At 50.8% G+C, this 21,233-nt stretch overlaps 2 protein-coding genes across 5 annotated transcripts; one reads left to right on the forward strand and one right to left on the reverse strand.

Moving 5' to 3' along the window:
* Positions 1-267: 267 nt before the first annotated feature.
* MFSD13A (major facilitator superfamily domain containing 13A) lies at positions 268-13,080 on the reverse strand. 4 transcript variants are annotated; one of them, XM_074339124.1, is made up of 10 exons: positions 12,959-13,054; positions 9,361-9,490; positions 5,954-6,195; positions 5,445-5,527; positions 4,493-4,945; positions 4,216-4,339; positions 3,386-3,482; positions 2,663-2,834; positions 2,392-2,585; positions 268-1,119 (listed from the first exon to the last, which is right to left on the reverse strand). In XM_074339124.1, the coding sequence occupies exons 3-10, from the start codon at positions 6,119-6,121 to the stop codon at positions 857-859; spliced, it is 1,554 nt and encodes a 517-aa protein (XP_074195225.1). In that variant the 5' UTR covers positions 6,122-6,195; positions 9,361-9,490; positions 12,959-13,054; the 3' UTR covers positions 268-856. The 4 variants fall into 4 exon arrangements, with proteins under 4 accessions (XP_074195225.1, XP_019580567.2, XP_074195223.1 ...); XM_019725008.2 differs by lacking the exon at positions 9,361-9,490 and having other exon boundaries at positions 12,959-13,080; XM_074339122.1 differs by lacking the exons at positions 9,361-9,490; positions 12,959-13,054 and adding an exon at positions 9,940-10,114.
* A 1,131-nt stretch (positions 13,081-14,211) lies between these two features.
* Positions 14,212-19,678, forward strand: LG07H10orf95 (linkage group 07 C10orf95 homolog). Its single transcript, XM_019724699.2, has 3 exons — positions 14,212-14,274; positions 18,086-18,220; positions 18,485-19,678. The coding sequence occupies exon 3, from the start codon at positions 18,539-18,541 to the stop codon at positions 19,208-19,210; it is 672 nt and encodes a 223-aa protein (XP_019580258.2). The 5' UTR covers positions 14,212-14,274; positions 18,086-18,220; positions 18,485-18,538; the 3' UTR covers positions 19,211-19,678.
* Positions 19,679-21,233: the final 1,555 nt, after the last annotated feature.

Below are 21,233 nucleotides of genomic sequence, written 5' to 3' on the forward strand. Positions count from 1 at the left end.
TGGCCTACGAGCGGCCGCTCCTCCTTAACCACCACGTCCCGCAGTGGTACATGGGAAATACACCAGGGCCACGACCGCAGGCCTGAAAGCTGCCTTCCTCCCAGGTATCCAGGCAGCCACTGGTCCGCACATTCCCCCTGTTACCTCCGTGACTGATGTGGGTGTCCCCCCAACTCACTTTTGGAAAAATGCTCTTAGTGCTTTTGGTAATAAGTGAGGATTCTGTCCCCAACCCATCATTCCCGCACATAGCACAGACCTCAGGGATAGAAACAGAATGACTTTAATCTGTCAGTGATAAGCTGAACTTCTTTAGAAGCCAGGTGGGGTGGGGAAGCCCTGCAGTAGCATGGGCATGCTACTTCGGGCACAGCTGAAGCACAGAAACCACTGGAAGGGTGGAGGGAGGGGGTAGGAGGGACTTACAGTCAGCTTCCCCTGACTGGCCAATAAGGAGAAGTTGTGGTTGCAGTATTAAAAGTGGCTCCTGAGCCCACAGGAAGTGCCAGCCCCAACCTGGTAGTAGGATAGGCCTCTAGGCCCCTGGGCAAGACCTCATCCCATGTGACCACAGAGCAGCCTCATCCCTAATTGGTCCCCTTCCTCCTCCTGCCCCAAAGGGGGAAGCAGGTCCCTGAGCACATTTGGCCTGGCCCTTGACCAAGCTGGGCCAGACAGCCAAGAAGGATCTTAGACCCACTGATGCTTCTGGTTGAGCCCCAGCAGCTCCCATTCTGCCATCTGTCCTCCAGGCTGTACCCGAGGAAGGCAGGGGAGCAGGACACCAGGCTGGCAAAAGTGGCTCCTGCCCAAAGATGCAGGCAGTGTCCTTAGCAGGGTGGCCTTGCCACACCTCTCACACTGTCTTAATGTTCAGGGTTTGGGCTTGTGACAGATTCTGGCGCTGGGCTTTGACCATGTGCAAGCGTCTCCCGTGCAATGTGAACTTGGACCAGGTGAACAGCTGCAGCAGAGCACAGGTGATGGGCACCAGCACCAGCAGGTAGAAGCAGCCCTGGCGGAGCGTCGGGGCCTGAGCTGGGGGTGGGGCCGGGGGCTCTGGCCAGGGCTGGGCGCTCCCCACAGGGATCAGAGGGGGCTGCTGGAAGAGATCATGACCTAGGATGAGAGAGCGCGCAGAAAGAACAGGGTCAGCCCTGGGCTCCTGCAAAGTCCAGCGCCACATCTCAAACGCCACAGGTACATGTCCAAACCACAACTCTTGATTCCTCCCCCAACCCTGCTTCTCCCGTTCTTCCCATCTCCCATCTCGGTAAATTGCACCACCATCCACCCAACAACTGGGGCCAAAAACCCTAAAGTCTCCCTAGATTCCTTGTTTAACTTCAGTGCTCTCCAGCAGCCAATCGTTCACCTCCCCCCAACTCTAAAAACTTCCCAAGCCCAAACAAACACTTCTTTCCAGCCCCCCAGCACCACCCTGGTCCAAGCCTCCATTGCCTCTGCCACAGCCTCTCTACAATCCATTCTCCATACAGCAACCAGAACCAGCTCCTAAAAATATAAATCAGACCATGTCACTCTGCTCACTACCCTTCCAATAGCTTCTCTTTGCACCAAGAATAAAATCCAAACCCTGACCTGCTCTCCAGAGCCCTCACCACTTTTCCAGCCTCATTTAACCACCCCTGAAACCTTGGGCCTTTGCACTTGACACTCCCTGTGTCTGGGATTCACTGAGCTCTTTCTAGACCAAATCCTTCCCAGTTAGTTCACATCCTGAGGATCACCTCAGAGAGGCATCCCAGACTATATACTAAGTAGCTTCTCAGTGACACTACAGTAAGCACTCAGTGCCATCGGGTGGTTCTGCGACCTTAAGCAAAATGACATATAACAAACCAGTGCTACTACAGGCTGACTGATAGGAACAAGAGTTAAGTTCCTACGACACCTCATCAATGTTATAACAAAACCATGTTGAACAAAACGACGTTATTTGAGGATCTGCTATATTTTTACCATCGCACTTCTTACTACCTGCTATTTTCTTGTTTGGCTGTTTATCACCACCACCCCTCGCCCTGACTAGAATATGAGCTCCATGGTGGCAAAGACCTCGTCTGTCTTATTCATTGTTTCTTTCCCTAGCACCCAGAGCAGCACCTGGCAGAGATGGTATGCTATACACATTTATTGAATCGATGAATGAACTATTAAAAGAACAAAGAATCAAAGACCCAGTTCCTCTACCTATGTGGGGGAAGACAGGGGAGGTGTGGCAGCCCAGGGTGGCCCAGACCCAGCCTGTCGGCCAGGTGCCATTCTCTCTCCCTCAATGGACCTAGAGCCAGGCATGTCAGCTGGTGTGCCAGGTAAGCTGTGCCCCCTGAAGCCTCAAGAGCCCCTTGCCAGCCCCTGGGCCCTCACCTGTGTAGAAGCACAGCAGCCAGGTACCCAGCAGCGGGGCGAAGGTCTGGCCTGGCTTGGTCACCAGGGCCACCATGCCAAAGAGGAGCGCTGAGGCCGCCTGCTTGCGGTGGTTCAGTACGAGGTCCTCGTCCACCAGGTCAGTCACTACCAAGGTCAACAGCTTACAGGTGCCCTCAGTAAAGACACGGTTGCTGCCAGCAGAGGGAGAAAGCAGGCAAGAGTGAAGGGGTGGGCCAGAGGTGTGGGGGTGAGGGAGGGCAGAGCATACCTGGCAATGAAGAGGCAGAGCAGGCCGGGGTGGTCGGGGCCAGCCAAAAGCATGAGCAGACTCAGGCCCAGCTTAAGCAGGAAGAGTCCCCGCACCACGGTGTAGACACCCCAGCGCTGGCACAGGGGCAGGAAGTACAGGTTGTTGAGATGGGGAGCGACATAGGAGACGCCTGGGGAGAAGGGGTGCAGCCTTGTCAGGGGGCACTGCCACAGCTTCCACAATTCTCCCCATTTTAACAATCGGAATCAGTTTGCATAGGGACCTGCCAGGCTCTGTGCTAGGAGCTAATTCGCATCCTTATATTTAACCTCACAGTCCTTTAAGGTGAGGCGAGTACCATCATTATCCTGACTTTGCAGGCCTAAAAATATAGAGTAAATGAAAGACACCCAACGCCACACAGTAAATATAAATAAGCACAGTCAAGATGCACACCCTGGCCTGTCACTCTGTAGTCCTCCCTGTAAACCAGCCACAGTGCCATGTTGCCTCTGGGTGGCACCATCACCAAAAGGACCACCATGACAGCCGGAGCCCCTCACACCCACAGTCCTGCCCCTTCCTACGGAAGACAGCTGGGGGCTGGAAGTGCAGCCCCACAGCAGATTCTGCTCTCTGGCCCCCAGGCTCCAGCTGGGGAAGTGGCTGTGCCTGCAGCTGGGCTAGGGGTTCTGGGGTGCAAGCCTCCGTCCTTCCAGTCTGCCCAAGGCACCCACTCACCCAACAGGAAGGAGCCTGTGGAGAGGGAGATGTGGTCTGACAACAGGTGCTCCAGGAAGAGGGGGAAGAAGTTGCTGTTGAAGTGGCAGTGAAAGACCTGAAACCCAACAGGGGCAGTGAGGAGGCGGTTGGGTGAGAAGGGAGCCGGGGACAGGGCAAAAGCGAACAAGAGCAGCCTACATCCCCATGTGCCTGAACATGGAACATTCCAGAACAAAACCTAAAACCGATTCCTGTTGCTTATCTAATTTTGCTAAAAGTTAAAAGGAATGATAAAATTGTCAATACAACAAATAAGTTTTTTGTTTTTAATTTGAATACACTCTAGTAAAACAAGCTTGAGGCCATAAAAACAATCTGTTTCTAAATTTGGCCAGCTTATATACTACATGTGTTTTAGGTGACACTTGGTATTTTAAAAAGATTGTCACAGGGTAGCCAGTTAACTCAGTTGGTTAGCGTGTGGTGCTAATAACACCAAGGTTGCTGGTTTGATCCCCACATGGGCCACTATGAGCTGCACCCTCATTAAAAAAAAATAAAAAGATTGTCGCAGAGTCCCCAAAGGGGCGCCTCTTTTCATATCCTCACTTTGCAGGTGAGGACATGGCTGTCCTGAGAGGCTGAGTCTCCCTAAAATCACACAGGGAGTTAGGATCTCAGATGGTGCTAGAATCCAGATCTCCTAACTACCCAAACTGTGTTTCCGTCCTTGAATCACCCACCAGTCCTCACACGAAGCCCAGAACTGATTTCCCAGCACTTGAGGAGCCTGTTCTGTTGAGTGAGACATACCCCGGCCACACTGGGCATAGGGACTGCTCCCATACCTGCACCAGGTCCATGCCCACGAACCACAGGAAGTTCCGGTGATGTGCTAGCTGCCGGAGGTACTGGCCCAAGGTAACGCTGCCCACCTCCTCACTGCCCACAGGCAGCTCCTCTCCACACAGGCTGCGGGGCAGAGGGGAGTCAAAAAGGGCCTAGGGCTGGGCCAGAGCCATCCCCCACCCCAAGGCAGCCACCCATCAGCCAGAAGACCCAGGGTTGAAATCAGACTCGAAACAGTGTTGGTGGGAACCTGAAGAGCTGGAGCTGACCACTCACCCGCTATCCACAGCCAGATCTGGGCAGCCCGGCTCCCTGCCGGTCACTTCAACCCGCCGCCTCAGCAGCCGTGTGGCCCCCACAAAGCCTAGCCCAGAGCCAGCGGCCAGTGCCACGCAGAAGGCGCGGAAGGAGGAGAAGTCCTCCTTGGTCCAGAAGGCGTAGGAGGCAAAGACAGAGAGGGAGCCAGCCGCACTGAAGAGGGAGCAGTAGAAGTTGAGGTAGGTGCGGTCGTGGGCTGAGAGAGCCAGGTCAGCCAGCAAGGCGTGATGGTGCAGGTCCACGAGCGTCAGGAAGCCATCATAGAGGCACAGACACAGCAAGAACTGCAGGCCAGCTGGGGCCCATGGCACCCAGAATGCCAGGAATGACAGCGCCAGCAGTGGCCCATGCCAGCCCAGGGCCCGCACCCGGGCCAGCACCACAGCCCTCGAGGAGAACCCAGCACCCGACCTGCCAGGGAGACGAGCGCTGTTGGGAGATACCCTTGCAGCCTTGGGCCCCAGGTCCCCCTGAGCCCCAAGTCCTCAGCCTCCAATTTAGGAAGCACAACTCACCAGTGGGTTCTCTCTCCTTGCCTCCCTTGTCAGCCTGCCATGGCTGATACCCATTTTTCAGGGTTGGGGGAAATGATGGGCCCAAGCCGGGATGGGGTAAAGGAATCTACCAGAAGTAGCAGAGTGTGTGCAGTACAGCACCTAGTCCTGAGGGCCTGGCGAGCCGAGCTGGGGTCACTCTCTCCCCCAGGTGATTAAGGCCAACAGTTAGTCAAGGCCACTTCTCCCACCTGGACAGAGTCTGCCCTGACCTCGGGAAGGAGGAAGCCTGGACAGCAGCTAAAAATGATGTCCCTTTCTTTCCCTACCCCAAACACAGGTAGGGGGTCCTCCAGCCCTGGGGAAAGGGTGGGGTGGGAATAGGACCAGTTATGAGCCATCCCCAAGACACAAACCGGGGCTGGGAGCTGAGGAACTGACGGTCACTCAACCAGCCGAAGAGGGGGTCGTTGAGGCTGTTCCAGAGGAGAAACACCGTCTGCAGGCAGAGGGAAGATGGGGTAGGTGGGCTCCAGGCAGCCTCTTCGGAGCTCTCCCTGCCCAACCTGCGCACCCCCCCTCAAAGATAACACCAGCTTTCCTGCTGCAAACCTTTGCTCGGGTCAGTCCTTCTGCTAAAATCCACTCTAGCTGCCACTGTCCCCATCAAACTCCCACCCATTCAGGCCCAGCTAGTAAATATATCCAGCTGATTAATATATATGACTACATAAGACAGTCCCGGGCACATAGAACAGTGACCAGGAGAGCTGGTGTAATCCCCACTGAGGAATCAGCAGGGCTCCAGCTTTTCTTGCTGAGTCTTGGTGGGCAACCTGGCCTGCCCCATGCGCCTGTCTGGGTGGGACTCAGCACTGCAATCTGCCTGGCTCCCATCCCGGAGGCCACCGAACCGTCGGCCTACCTCTCCGACCCAGAAGGCAGTTTTGCTGATCTTGTACACTGAGACAAAAGTGTCCACATAGTAAAGCAGGAACACGTTGTGCAGGATGGAGATGAAGAGGGCCAGGGAGCCATAGACCACAGCCGTGGGCAGGCCCAACAGCCAGTCCTGGGGCCTGTCCAGCCCCATGGCTGGCAGCCCAGCTTCAGCCTAGGAGCACGGAGAAGTACTCATGGCCACGGGCAGTCTGGCCATCCTCGTCCCTGGGGAAGAAGGAGCCAGTTAGCTGCAAGGATCAGAGCCAGCTCTGCTCATAACCCCAGACCTGTGAGTCATTTAAAAACTCATTTCCAACTGGGAGAAAGTTTTCACGTAAAATAAAGCTGAGGGATTGTTAATGACATACAGCTGAAACAATGCTGGGCCAGATACCATGCCCAGGAGTAACCCGAGGAAACTGATACAGGCGTGGGAAGCAAAGGCAGGCGTCCAACAAGTACTGAGCCAGGTCCAACTGTGCTCAGGCCGTGTGCTTGGTATCTTCTTTCATCTGCATTACCCGACCTTAACGGTCTAAGTGTGACAACCCTGGGCTTGGGTACACAATGTAACTACAGTATAACCGCAGGCAAGCTACTTAACCCAAGCCTCAGTTTCCTATTCTATAAAAGGGAAAAGGGGATGACCATGCCTACTCTTCAGAGAAATGTAAGGATTAAATGAGGGAACTCATACAAGTGCTCAATACATGGATATTGATGGTGTCATTATTTATAAAATCCCTACAAAATCTATAGCACTATTACAATGTTATAGAGCAACACCAAGCTCAGAGATGTTAAGTAATTTGCCCAATGTCGCACAGCAAAAATGTAGCAGATTTGAAACTTGGCCTGTCTGGCTCCAAAGCCTTTTCTGCCACCTCACTTCCCAACTCAGGTTCCTATGCACTGTTGGGTAGAACAGAAAAACCTGCTGTGATGAGATATAAAAGTCCACAACTGCTCGTGCAGTTTGATTCCAGAAATTCCACCTCAAGGAACTAACCCCAAAGAAACGTGTATAGAGATGTTCATGGCAGCAACATTTATAAACAGTAAAACGTTGGACAAAGCCCAAGAAAGCAACAAAGGGGAAGCACGTGGGCAACCTCGACATGTGGGAGAGAAACTGAAAAACATGTTACAAGAAAACAGAGAACAAAAAACACCTGGGTGCCCGGCTTCCAACCCCGCCAATTCATGCACAGAAACTGGCAGGCTGGGCTGACCATGGGTGGAATTTTTATTAGAGCACCATTTCTCACACTGAAATGTGTTTTCGAGTCTCCTAGGGACTTTGTTAAAAGGTAGATTTTGACTCAGGGGGTCTCAGGAGGAACCTGAGCTCTGCATTTCAAACAGGCTCCCAGGTGACACCGAGCTGGTCCTTAACCACACCAAGCAGTGAGGCATTAAGTCTGTCTTTTTTTAGGCTCAAAGCTGCTGTTCTCTTTTCAGAAAAATAATCCCATGTGTGCTTGTCTGACCCCTAGCCGGAAGCTATGGGGGTTTCCTTCTCTCAGACTCCCTGTTGTGAGTTCAATTGCATCCCCCACTAAAAGACAGACTCAAGTCCTAAGCCCCAGTACCTGTGTGACCTTATTTGGAAATAGGGTCTTTGGAACCAAATTAAAATAAGGTCAGAATGAATTCAAGTGGGCCCTGATCCCATGACTGGTATCCTTATAAGGAGATGGAAATTTGGACCCAGAGACAGACACACACAGAAGGAAGATGCCAGGTGAAGACAAAGGCAGAAATTGGAGTGATGCAGCCACAAGTCAAGGATTGGGGGCAATCATCAGGAGCTGGAAGAGGCAAAGAAGGATTCTTCTCTAGAGCCTCCTTCTAGAGGGAGCACAACCCTGCTGACACCTTGATTTTGGACTTCTACCCTCCAGAACTATGAGAGAAGACATTCTGGTTGTTTTAAGCCATCCAGTTTGTGGTCATTTGTTACAGCAATGCCAGGAGATTTATACCCACCCTCAAGGGCTGATCCTCTGTGAGTCCCTGTGACTCAAGCCTGCCCATGGGACTCATCTACATGTCCCTGTGCGTGCACAAACACACACACACACACACACACACACACACACACACACACAGAACTGAAACTTCTGTTTCCTGTTAGGGAGGCCCTGCAGAAATGACTTCAGTCCCAGTCTAACAGTAATGACCCCACAGGACCTGCCCTTGCCCCATGACCCACCATGGCTCCCCCTCCCTGCCCAACCTTCAAGGGCCTCTGCTGTCTGGCCTCTCCTGGCCTCTCCAGCCCGGCCTGCCTTGGATCTTCAAGCCACCTTCTCCTCCCGCCAGGCCTTTGTTCTGCTTGGTGCCTCCCTAGCTCATCACCAACTCACCCATCCTGCAGTAGCCAGTGCTGTGTCCAGTGGACCTTCTCCAACTACTTGGGCACTCACTGATGCCTCCTGCCTCTGCTGTGCCTGCCCCCTTCTCCAGCCTGACTGGGGGTTTCGGGGGCAGGTCCTGGGTCTTCTCCCTCTATCTCACTCTCAGAGAGAATAGGCTGGACTCGATCACTCTTAACTGTGGGAGCGTGACGGATAGGTAAAGAGGCTCTGAGGAGAAAATAGGAGAGAATCTCACTGGGGTTGCTCTCAGGCTCATTGGAAGTCAAGTGGCAATCACTCAAGAGATCTGTATGCACCCTCACCCCCACCCTCATGCCAGTCTACGCCGAGTGGTGGGGGAATGAGAGAAGCAACAGTCCAAACTACCTGAAACCAGCTGCTAAGCCTGTGAGACTCTCTCGCAGGCCACACTGATCCTACCTTGCCCCAAAGCAGGAGGATGGCCAGGGGGCTCTCCCTGGAGTCCTTGAGCCCCTGCAAGAATGGTTGTTAGGAAATGCTTTTCTTTCTTTTCTTTTTGTTTCACAGCTTTATTGAAGTATCATTGACATACAATAATCTGCACATACTCAAAGTGTACAGTCTGACCAGCTGTAACATGTGTGCACCTGTGAAACCATCACTACAATTGAGATCATGAACACAGCCACCACCTTGCAAGTTTCCTCGGCACTTTCTCAGTAACATAGCTGAAAGACACACTGGAGGTCTCCGAAGTCCTGACTCCATCCTTTACTACCTGTGTGACCGGGAGCAACTTGTTAACCTCTCTACGCTTGTTCTCTATGCGGGGCCAACCTTCCCAGGGCTATTGTTAGCAGTCAATGAGCAAATATCCTAAAGCACTTAGATAAACGGGGTGAGCACTTTAAAGAGTATTACGATTGAAACTCTCAGGCATTCCCTACCCACCACACAAGCATGGGGTGGGGAATTGATCTAAAGGTGACTTGGGCCTAGCAAGCACTTTCTCTGATTCCCCATGGCCCTCCAGAAGTCCCCCACCCACCTCCAAAGCCTGCGGCCCAGGGAGTAAAGCTCCTTGTCTCCACCCAGACGTCCAGCCACCTGCTCCAGTTGCTAGAGAAGGTGAACCCGGCATGCAAGCTCCCAAGTCTCCAACAGCTGGCTCCCAGCACCTGCACTGGGGCAACAGTAGAAGAAAACCTCTAAAGAAGTGAGACAGAAAGGGTATGTCTGTGCCATCAGAAGGGCCAGGTCTTAATGCCAACCGCAATTCCTACTAAGAGTGTAACCTCAGGTAATTCACTTAACCAGTTTGAGCCTTGGTTTTCTATCTATAAAGTGGGATAATATAAAATGCCTATCTTTATAGGAGTGCAGGGAGGAATAAGCAAACTAATGTCCAGGAAGCCCCAGCCCCATGCCAGTCACATAGAAGACGCTCAGAAACTGGCTTTTTCTTGGGCTCACTGATAACAGATCAGGGTAGCAGCAGGGACTATCCTGGTCATCAGTCCCCTTAAAGTAGAAAAGGAGTTCAAGAGATCTGGGAAAGTCAGAAGAGGAGGGCCTGCAAGGAGCAGGGACACATAGACGTGTGGGAGTGCCAGAGGCAAACGCCTACCAGAGCTGTAGGCAGAGCTGCAGGCGAAGCAGCTAAGCCCGGGTAAGCCTCTGCCCAGGAGAGGGAGCTGAGCGCTGAGCAGGGAGTGTGCCGAGTCACCAAAGCGGTTTTTCTTTCATATTCTGTTCCTCCATCAGGAAAAGCCTTCCCCTACTAGCCCTCCTCACCCCAGCAGAGAACAACAGCTCTGCCTCTCCCAGGGAGGAACAGCAGGAGCCCACACCAGCCTCTTTGCATAATCTGGATGAAATATCCTGTAACCTGCAACCAACTCCACCCCCACCTTGGCACCCTGTGGGCGAGCCTGCTGGAGGCCCCCAGGGCCTATCCCGCCCACCTGCTGAGATGGCCCAGTTGTGTGGCCTCCAGCCAGCCACTCCCTTTCCTTGGGCTTCAATCTCCTCTATAAAGTGGGAATGATAAAGCCAACCTCTGCGATTGCTATGGGCTAAAATGCACAAGGTATTTAAAGCACCAAGTATAGTGCCTGGCACATAGAAGACCCTCAATAAACAGTAGCTATTATTACTTTTTTTCATGTCTTTGTAGTTTGATTTCGTGATCTGCCAAATCCATGATGGAAGTGGTCTTTCCAGCACCCAACATTGATGCCTCTCGCTGCTGGGTGTATCCTGCCACCCTTCAAATTGTTTTTTAAAGGCCACCTCCACATCTTTCTTCATGCTGTTTCTTCTACCTAAATACCCCAGCTGTAACTATATACCATTTCTCAGGCATATAGGATATGCCTGGCTTTTACATCCATTATCATGAATCCTTATAACTCTTGTTACTATGTATTTCCATCTTCATTTTATAAATGAAGAAACCAAGCCTCTCAAGGTTAAATAACTGGCCCAAAATCACAGAGGCTATTAGGTGCTAGAGCCAAGATTGAAAACAGGTGTTTTTGACTTAAAAAAAATCTCAGCATTTCTCACGTCACTGTGCTGACCCCCCCCATCTTATCAAATCCTGCTACCATGTTTCCCCAAAAATAAGACCTACCCCGAAAATAAGCCCCAGTTAAGATCGTCAGCCAGACGGACACATTTAGTACTTTATGACGATGTTCCAGAAGATGACGTGACCGTATTTGAATAAATGTAGATTGTTGTACATGAAAAAATAAGACATCCCCTGAAAATACACCCTAATGTGTCTTTTGGAGCAAAAATTAATATAAGGCCTGGTCTTATTTTGGGGGAAATATGGTATAAGACCGGCCTTATTTTTGGGGAAGCACGGTAATTCAAAGTCCAGGTCAGTGGCACCAGACTTCCCTAGTCAGGTGTTCTCTCCCCTTTTCAGGTCCCTTGGCTCCTGTATCAGGATCCAAATGCCTCCCTTATCCTCCTGTAGCCCCCAAGCTCCTTAAGAGCAGAGCCAGGTCAGATCCACCCTCCCTGCCTCCACCAGGCTCCTTCACCACAGTAGGTGCTCAACTAATACCCGTTGGGTCAATTTGCCCCTAACAGGCCAATATGTACATCCCCAGCCCCAGGGAAGAGCAGCAGCCATAGGCAGAGTATTACCCCCAGATCCCACTGTGCCCCTCAGCTCTTCGTTCTGCTTGGCTATGGGAGTCAGAAATTGGCAACCTGGGGAATCTGTCAGGATTATTATGATGTGCCCTGCTGAGTAAAACAGTTACAGCAAGGCAACAGGTGAACAAAGAGGACTAATAATAACAAAAAGTAACATTTATTAAGCTTTTACCACGGTGCCCAGCACTGTGCTAAGAAATACAGAAACAATACAGGAAGATTGCTCAGAGCAGGGAGTTAGAGAGACACCAGATCAGGAAGGGTTTTATAAACCACACAGAAGATTCTATCCTGAGGACAATGAGAAGGGGGGTGGGACACTGAAAATGATGAGGTGACAGAATCAGATCTGTTTGGAAGGAGCCCCAACATTATGTAAAAACTCTCCCTTCTTCACCCCATCAGGCTTCTGGGAGATGAAAACTAGAAAAGGATGGAAACTGTAGCATCTCCCTGTTTGGGTGGCGGGGGCGATGGACTTGGGGGAGGAAACCAAGGATGCCTGGAGTGAGGAGCATTAGAAGGAAGGTGGGTGTTTGCTTCTGAGGGGAAATGCTCCTAATAAGCTAAATTCGGAGTTGGGAGCCCTGGGTCCAGTACCATTGTTACACTAACTAGCCATCTGAGTTTATTCCTACCTCTGTGAAGCCGGAGAAACAAATCCATTCCCTGCCTGTCCTCAGGGGGATCGAATGAAACTGAAAAGTATAATACCCTACACAAATATTAGGTGTGTCCTTTTCTCAACAAGCAGCTGACCTCGGGATTGTCTGCTGTGTTTCTTGTTTCACAACCCAGAGCCTTAACTCCTTGCCCAGTCTCCCCACAGCAAGGTCCAGCCCTGGCAGAGTCGTTGGGGGTGCTCCACGCTGGTGGGACCCTCTCCCTCTCCCTCTCTTGCAGGTGACTACAGCAGCACTGGAGGGTCAGCAGCTTCAGCCTAGGATCACCACCCCCTCCCAAGCCACTGAGGAATCTGAGGTCAACCCAGGATCTCTTTACTCAAGAGCTGGCGCTGAAACACGTGGTGGTTCCCCAACACGTCTGCACGTTAAAATCACCTGCTCAATAACACCCAGGACCAGGCCTTAGCCCTGATAAATTAAACTGGAATTTCTAGGGATGGGGTTTAGCATAATGTTCTTTTAAAGCTCCCCAAGAGGTTCTACTACGTCACCAGGGTTAAAGGCCATTATGTTAATGAAACGGATCCGGACCTGATGCATGCCGCGATCCCAGCCCCACAGAGACTTTCTGCAAGGATTCTACCCTTACCCCTTAAGCCCAAGCTTCTGCCAACCTGACCCAAGGACTCTTCCAACGCACAACCTGATCACCGCAGAGACCCCCACAGACACCAGGACTCCCAGAGCAGACGGCATTCCCGTCCCCATAGGTCTGTCCTTTGCGTCTGATTGGCCCCCAGGCCGGCCCGCTCCTGCCCCAAAGCCCCTCCGCCGCCAGCCCCTCACCGCTATAGTGGCAGCCGAAGCTTAATCCCGGCTGCCCGGAGCCAGATGCGAGCCAGTGTTCCTGTGCGCGCCTGGGGCTGCTTCCCCAGCCTTTCCCTCCGCCCCCGCCCAGCGATTGGCTCCGCGCGGCTCCGGGGACTGCCGCCTGGCAGGTGCCCCCGCCCGAGGCTGCCGCCGCCATATTTGTCATGGGCGCTTGCCCTTAGGGACCAAAAAGAACGGGGATGCTAGTAAGAAGGGGGCGGGCAGGTTGCCTGGATTCCTGATCCGCTTATCCCCTCCTGGATGACTTCATGTCATTTCAGTTTGAGGAAAAAGTGAAGAAATAAAATGGAATCACTGTAGTCAAGCTGCTAAATTACTAAAATCAAGTAGGCTGAGGCATGAGGAAAAGATTCTATTCTTGCTTTAACTAGCCTGGGAACTTAAACGTTTTCAGTTGTGCATCAATGCCTGCAAATATGTATGTAAATCCTATAGATAACCCCCTGAAGATCTTAGGAAAGAATATTTAGTGTCCAGACCACCTGACATCTGGAAGATTACATCTGGGATCAATTCAGAGGCTAAGAGTGAAGGACTGATTCTTCTCAAGAGAATGTATTTTTTACTGTAAGAACTTTCAGCTTTTCTTTCTTCTTTGGAACACTCTGTGTATTGCCTAGTTGTATTTCTCATTTGCAAATTCCAAGACCCTTGAACAAATCTTTATCATTTATTTCTAGCCAAAGCCTCCTGATTTATTGATACACAATTGACAAGTTCGAATCAACAAAATTTTTCTGAGCATCCCCTCCCTTCTCCTCCATCCTTCCTTAGTATTAATTTAGAGAATGAAGAGAGATCAGCAGCTTCCTACAAGGTGTTGACTGGATGCACAGCTGAGATAGATAAAGAGATGGCAGTGGCACGACCTGAGACTCCATAATGCTTGATTGTGAGCCCCTCAAGAGTGGACAGACCCAGCTTGAGCTATGGGCACCAGAGCTCAGGCCACAGACGCCAGGCTCTTAGAAAGCAACCATGCAGCCCAACCTCCTACTTTTAGTAATAGAAATAATAAAATATAAGGAGTATTGAACTCTCAATATGTGCCCTGTATTATGTCGAGCGCTCTATTTGCATTATCTTGTTGAGTCCTCACATCATCCCTCCTCCCCAATCCCACCCCTTCAGACCTTCTTCTTACTTCCTATGTCTCCCCCAAGGCACACACACACACACACACACACACACACACACACACACACACACACACCTTCCCTCTTCTAGACTTCAAGCAATTGTTGAAACCCCTCCTGCTCCAGAAAGTACTCGTAAGTAGAAGGAAGGTGACCATTTCTCTCCATCCCTACCCTTACCCTCATCTGTGCATTCTTGGCTATGAGAATAGAGGGGAAGAAACCCAGCATTCAGAATGGAGCCTGGCACACTACGGCCATTGTAAATTGACAAGAGTGCCCCCTGCCTTTCCATCTCTGGCCAGCATGTGCCTTTATTTCAAAGCAAACCCTGAGTCTTTACTTAGCTCTCCCTGTGTGTGTGTGTGTGGGGGGGGGGGGGGGGATTGGGAAGGGCTGCCAATGGGCCAGAACTGGATATGAAACAACAGGAAAGACTTTGTTACATTTAATGCCCCATGGTTACATTCTAAGGCCCCTCAGCTCTGATTTTACAGTGTAACCAGTTACCCTTTTGTGTCAGCACCAGGGCTGGACCTTGTGACGATCTCTGATTTCCCTTCCTGGTTGCCAAGCACAGAGCTAACTGGGAGGGGACATGGAGTTCCTGGATTGTGGGACAGATAGATACACAAATACTCTCCTTGAAATTCTCTCCCTTGGCTTCCGGCCTCTCTGCTCTCGGTCCCACCATGTTCCCCTCCTACCTAACAACTCCTCCTCACTCCCCTTCACTGGGCACTTTTTCCCAGGGCTTTCTAAAGGCGGAGGGAAGGTCCCCCAAGTTTCCATTTTTAATACTCTTTTCATTTGTTCAAATTTCCCAGGCCATAGGCTTACAGGAGGTAAAGGGGTTTCAAAAATAAGATTGATGTCCTCAAAAGGCATAAGTGGAAGCCAACAAATTGGCATCACACTGTGATGACAGTGCGATGCAGGGCTAAGTAGCAGCTGTTCTGGTCACTTCACCTCGTCCCTTTCTTCATGACTATCTCATGTCTCATCTCCCATCTCCAGTCTGAATATAAAATAGCCTGCTGGACAGCTCCCCTAATATCCTAACGGAACCCACCATTCCCTCAACTTCCAATCGCCCACTAAGGATTTTACCTCCAGGATCGTCTTGATTACCCAGCCAGGCGGCCAAGCTAAAAGCATGTTTATCCACCTCTATCCGACCCTCTCCATCCAGGCAGTTATATGGGATCAAGTCCAAGTAAATATGCTCCCATTTCTCTTTTCCTTCCCCTGTGTCTGTTTTGGTTGTCAGTTTTCCTGGGCTAATGTGAGAACCTCCTCTAAGACTGGCTTCCAGCCTCTCTCTTGCCAATCTGTCCTCTACTTTGCCCACAAGAGCCTCTGATCATTAGCCTTCTAATCAGAAACTACTCAGGTTGCTTTATTTTCAACTTTTTAATAATAAAATTGTACGGGCAGGTGGGAAACATTGAGTGTATTGTTGATGCAAGCAACAGAGGACTCCACAGTATAATCCAAATATTTAATTTTCTAAAGACTTAGATGATAGTACCTGGTAATTTTAAAAATGCCCATTTCATCATGTCATCTGTAGATATATATGAAATATAACTGTCTATGTGGGGGAAAAAAAGAAAGACTCCACTCAAACTAGATTAAGCAAGAAAGGTATTTATTGAAAAGTGGGGGGTGGGGGGATTGAAGGAAGGTGGTCAAAAGGTACAAATTTCCAGTTACAAGATAAATAAGTACTAGAGATGTAATGTACAACAGGATGACTATAGTTAATACTGCTGTGTGGTATATTTGAAAGTTGTTAGTAGATCCTGAGTTCTCATCACACACAAATTTTTTTTTCCTTTTCCTTTTTGTATTTATATGAGATGATAGACATTAACTAAATTTGTGGTAATCATTTCACAATATATGTAAGTCAAGTCATTATGCTCTACTCCTTAAACTTATACAGCAGTGTAGATCAATGATATCTCAATAAAACTAGAGGAGAAAAAAGAAATTTACTGGCTTGTGTAACTTTGAAGTCCAGGATTCAAACCATGTCATCAGGACCAAATTGCTCTCTCTGTCCCTTGGCTCCACTTCTGGGGCTCCATGCTCAGACAGGCCTTCACCTCTCCACCCAGATTGCATTCTTTTGAATTTCTGTCCAGAGGAAACAGAGCACTTCCCTCCACACAACAAGAGAACAAAGTTCTGTGATTGGCTCCCATTGGCCCAAATTGAGTCACATGGCTACCCTTAAAAAAAAAATAAATCACCATAGCCAGAGGGATGACAGTGCTGATTGGTTTCGCCCTAAATCACCCTAACTTAAGGATGCAATAGCACAAACTCCCCCAGAACCACTTTACTGAGAATAAAGTGGGACCCCAAAAATCTGGGGCTATTACTGGAATCAAGGTAAGTGAATGCTGAGAAACTCACAGCTTGGTCCTTATTTTTCTCATTTTGTCTGAAAACTCCCTCCCCAGACCAGCAGAGGTCTTCAGCAAGCATATTGGGACCAGTATTAAAATGCAGGCTCCTCACCCTCACAAGCTCCAACTTGAGCGTGGTCTCACAATCTCCCCACCACCCAGTAATGACCAGATCCCCATGGATGAGTGGGAACAGGTGGAGAAATTGGCTCGTCCCACACGGTCCATCATTGATCTCCATGCTGGGATGAGATCAGTCTCCAGGTAGTCTTGGACATTCCTCAGGTGTTGGGTTTTGGAGGGAGGGGCAAAATCATAAACAGGAGTAGAGAGATGTATCAATTTCCTATTGGTGCTATAACAAATTACCACAAGCTTAATGGCTTAAAATAATACACATTTATTATCTTACAATTCTGGAGATCAGAAGTCTGAAATGGGTCTCACTGACTAAAATCAAGGTGTTGGCAGGACTGCATTCCTTTCTGGAGGCTCTAGGGAGAATCCATTTTCTTGCCTTTTCCAGCTTCTGGAGGTTGCCTGCATTTCTTAGCTCATGATCCCCCTCCAGATTTTCAAAGCCCAGAATGGCTGGCCAACTCTCATATTACATCACTCCAACTCTTCTGCCTCCCTCTTCCATGTTTAAAAACGCTTGTGATTAGACTGGGTCCACACGGATAATCAATGATGATCTCATTTTAAGGTCAGCTAATTAACAACCTTAATCCCCCCTTGCCATGTAACATATTCACAGGTTCCCAGGGATTAGGCCATGGACATCCTGGAGGTGGGAGGGTGAGGGTAAGTGTAGGAGACCTTCTCAGAGGGTAGCTGGGCATTGACAATTGCTGAGAACCCAGGAGAACCTATGGGGATTACTGGTAATGCCGCGTGAGTCAAAAGAAGGGGGAAGGAAAGTATGACAGCCTGGCAGCCCAGCAGCTGGGAGAGGGCATCAGTTTTAATCTTCCAGCAACAGCCACTCACCCCACTAGGAAAGAGAGAGGTGGAGCGTTATAACCAGCAGTAAGAGGGAACTAGAGCTCAAACAGGGCTCACCCCATCTGGATGAAGCAATCTTTCTAGCTTCCCCCAAGTAGCTTCTGGGCTTTAGAATCAGTTGGACTGGGTTCAAATCCCACTGTGCTACTTACAGACTGTGTGACCCTGGGAATATGGCCTAACTTCTCTGAGTCTCTGGTTCCTTATCTATTAAATGAGAATGATATCATCATGTTCTTCACACAGTTATTAAGAACTACAAGTTCTCATGTAACATTCTAGAGGGGGAAGATTGTGAGATAGCCTGAAAGAAGCCCCAGCATAGATTGGTGATAAGGCTAATATCTTGAGACAGACATGGGGTTAAATATTCCCTTACCACAACGGACTGTGTGACTCTGAGCCAGTTGTGCAGGCATCACTGAGCACAAGGCTCAGCATCTAGTTTATCACTGGTACGACCAGTAGGCTCATCCAATGTAGTGCTGCCTGGCTCCTGGCCAGCCGATGTTTCCTTTGCCTAGAAACCGGGAGGCGTGGCTGGGACAGGGCACCGAGGGGAGAAGCTCAACTAAAAAGTGGTGGAAAGGAGTCCAGCTCTGGACCTCTCTGGTTCCCCCAAATGCTGAGGACCAACTCCTCCCAGCTGAAGGAAACAAGTGAGTGGAAGAGCATTTCAGGGCTGGGGGCTTGAAAAGGCCTTGGGTCCTTATTGTCTGCCGGGATCCTAGGGTTCAGGCCCAGCCCTGGGACAAGAGGGAAGGTGGGAGCTGAACACCTTAGGAAGAGCTCCCCCAAACCAGGATGCACACACACAAGGGCTATGCTATGAACCAGAGCCCAGGAATATGTGGCCCCAGGGACAGGGAGTGTGTTCATGAAAACAAAGTGTACCCACACACACCCCCACCACCCCACCACAGGTTTGGACCAGGACCAGGACCCAGTAAAAATGCCCGCTGCCTGAGCTTCCCACCATGATGTACTCATACAGCTGCCTGGCGCCTGGGGAAGGCGTTTGGCCTCCACTGCAGCCCGTCACCTACACCTACCTGTCCGGCCCCCTGCTACTGCCCCCCATCCAGGCCCACAACTTATGCAGCCGGCCCCCAGCCCTGGGTGCGGGCAACTGGATGGCCCCGCGGCAATACCACTGCTTCCACGGCCCGGGCACGGCCCCGGGGGCCATGCTGCCCTGGTGGGCCTTCCCGCAGGCCTACGCCGTGGCCCTGCGCCCGCCGTTCCCCGCGTCCGGCTACCCGGGACCGTCGTTGCAGTCGCCCGTGGCAGCAGGGACTGCGGTGGCCGAAGGCTGGTCGCCGTGGCCAGAGGGCAGCAGCCTAGACGTGGAGCTGCGCTGGGGCCGCGTAGAGCGCGCCCTCGGCCCGCGCCGGGAGCTGCCAGACTTCGTGCACCGGGAGCTGCGGCGCGTGTACGGCACGTACCCTCGCACTGACGTGCGCGTCACCTTCCGCGGAGGGGAGTTCCTGGTGCAGGCCACGCCGCGCGTCGGTGAGCCCGAGTACCGTGTGCAGAGGCGCCTGCTGCGCGCGCCCGCCAGCAGCAGCAGCGGCGGCGACAGCAGCCCAGCAGGAGCGGAGGCAGCGGCGGAGCGCAGAGGCCGGAAAAAGAGGAAAGGCCTGGGCTGAGGGCGCTGCAGGACCTGGCAACCGGCTGGGGGAACACACGCGCAGCTGTCCTCCCAGGCGAGGAGGGAGACATCTGTGCGCCGTAGTTGGGTACACCTGTCACCTGTCTTTTTGCTTTTTTACCAAGATACTGCAGCCCACCTCCTGCACTTCCTTGATTTCTCTTAAGTTATTGCTGGAGGTGGGGGAAAGGCGAGAAGGGCTGGAGGACATCTCTGGGTGCGTGTCCTGTTACTCTTTCCTTCTGCTTGAGCTTGGGAAGCCTGGGTGTGGGTGGAAGAAGGGCCTGAACCCTTTCTCGCATCCCTCCCTTCTCCTCCCTATCATCCCCTTAAAAACCTGCCCTGCAATAAGCCCCCACTTTCCCTTTCTCTTTCCTCCCTCAAGCAAAGCTTCCCAAACTCCCCAAGCCAAGGGCTCACCTGTCCCCAGCTTGTAATAAAAAGAAAATAAATGAGTGAAGTCAAGTGTATGGTGTGAGATCGTTTTTTTATGTTTGGAGGTGTGGGTGTTTCCTCATCTGTGGAATGTGAGCCTTACTCCTCTGCCCGGGGCACAAGAAGCTGGGGGGATTTGAGTGGACCTCTGGAGAAAGTGTGCCTCTTCTTCACCACTTTCCTCAAGTGTGCAGGATGACACCCGTCCTGCACCCACAGGATTCTGAGGCTATAAGCTCTTTAGTTGAAGTGTGGGTGGCAGGCATGGCTGGGGAAGGGATACTTAAGACATAGATTTAGAGCTGGCGTTGACATTTTCTATCGCGTAACTAGACTCTCCGAGCTTTAGTTTCTTCATCTGTAAAAGAAGTATAAAAACAACCCAGCCTATCTGGAAAATTCACTAGGGTTGAAATTTAAGATGAACGTCACTTCTAGCCTCCTGATACTTGCTACTTAGTCTTTAATAGATTGAATTTGCAATATTGTGGGAGTTTGCTGGAGACCCATCCAATTTTAACTATGGGTCTAGCCAGACCACCAGATATGATACCCAGGCTGTATAAATTTGGCTTCTTGTGGACTTGCTATTACTGAACTTCCATTTGTAGCTGGCCAACTGCTACCTGGGTATAAAGGTATGTTATTGAAGCTGTAGACCACTTGATTGAACACTGCTGTGTTTATGAGCTTCATGGAGAAGTTCTCTCAAACCTCAGCACTTTGGACAGGTTTTTTCCTGGTGATTGTTTTGCTTTATCTTTGAAGCACTAAGGATCTCATAACTGCTGATATGTTTCTCTTTGCCCTCATTTCTAGGGAGCCTAGAGTCAAACTTGCTTAGCATCTTTTGTGTAAAGCCTGGATCCCAAACTGTTACCCCTAGTTTCATCTTATTTTCCTTTCCTTTTTATTTTTATTTTTCAATTATAAAAACACAGGGAGTTAGTATAGTGTGATGGGTCTGCTGTGTGACCTGAGGTAAATTAATGTGCCTGAACCAGTTTCCTCATTGCAAATGGGGATGGTGGCATTAGGATCCATCTCATAAGGTTTTTTGCGAAAATGCCGTGAACTCCTGCACTTAAAATGTTTACCACAGTGCCTGGCATTTACTCAGTGCTCAAATATTAGCGATTAAAAAAAAGAAGTTTGGGGCCAGCCCGGTGGCTCAGGCGGTTGGAGCTCCGTGCTCCTAACTCCGAAGGCTGCTGGTTCGATTCCCACATGGGCCAGTGGGCTCTCAACCACAAGGTTCCCAGTTCAATTCCTCGAGTCCTGCAAGGATGGTGGGCTCTGCCCCCTGCAACTAAGATTGAACACCGCACCTTGAGCTGAGCTGCCGCTGAGCTCCTGGATGGCTCAGTTGGTTGGAGCGTGTGGTCTCAACCACCAGGTTGCCAGTTAGACTCCAGTGAGGGATGGTGGGCTCCACTCCCTGCAACTAGCAACAGTAATTGGACCTGGAATTGAGCTGCACCCTTCACAACTAAGACTGAAAGGACAACAACTTGAAGCTGAACGGCACCCTCCACAACTAAGATTGAAAGGACAACAACTTGACTTGGAAAAAGTCCTGGAAGTAC

This window comes from Rhinolophus sinicus, linkage group LG07 (genome assembly GCF_036562045.2).
Source record: "Rhinolophus sinicus isolate RSC01 linkage group LG07, ASM3656204v1, whole genome shotgun sequence".
Classification (NCBI taxonomy): Eukaryota; Metazoa; Chordata; class Mammalia; order Chiroptera; family Rhinolophidae; genus Rhinolophus; species Rhinolophus sinicus.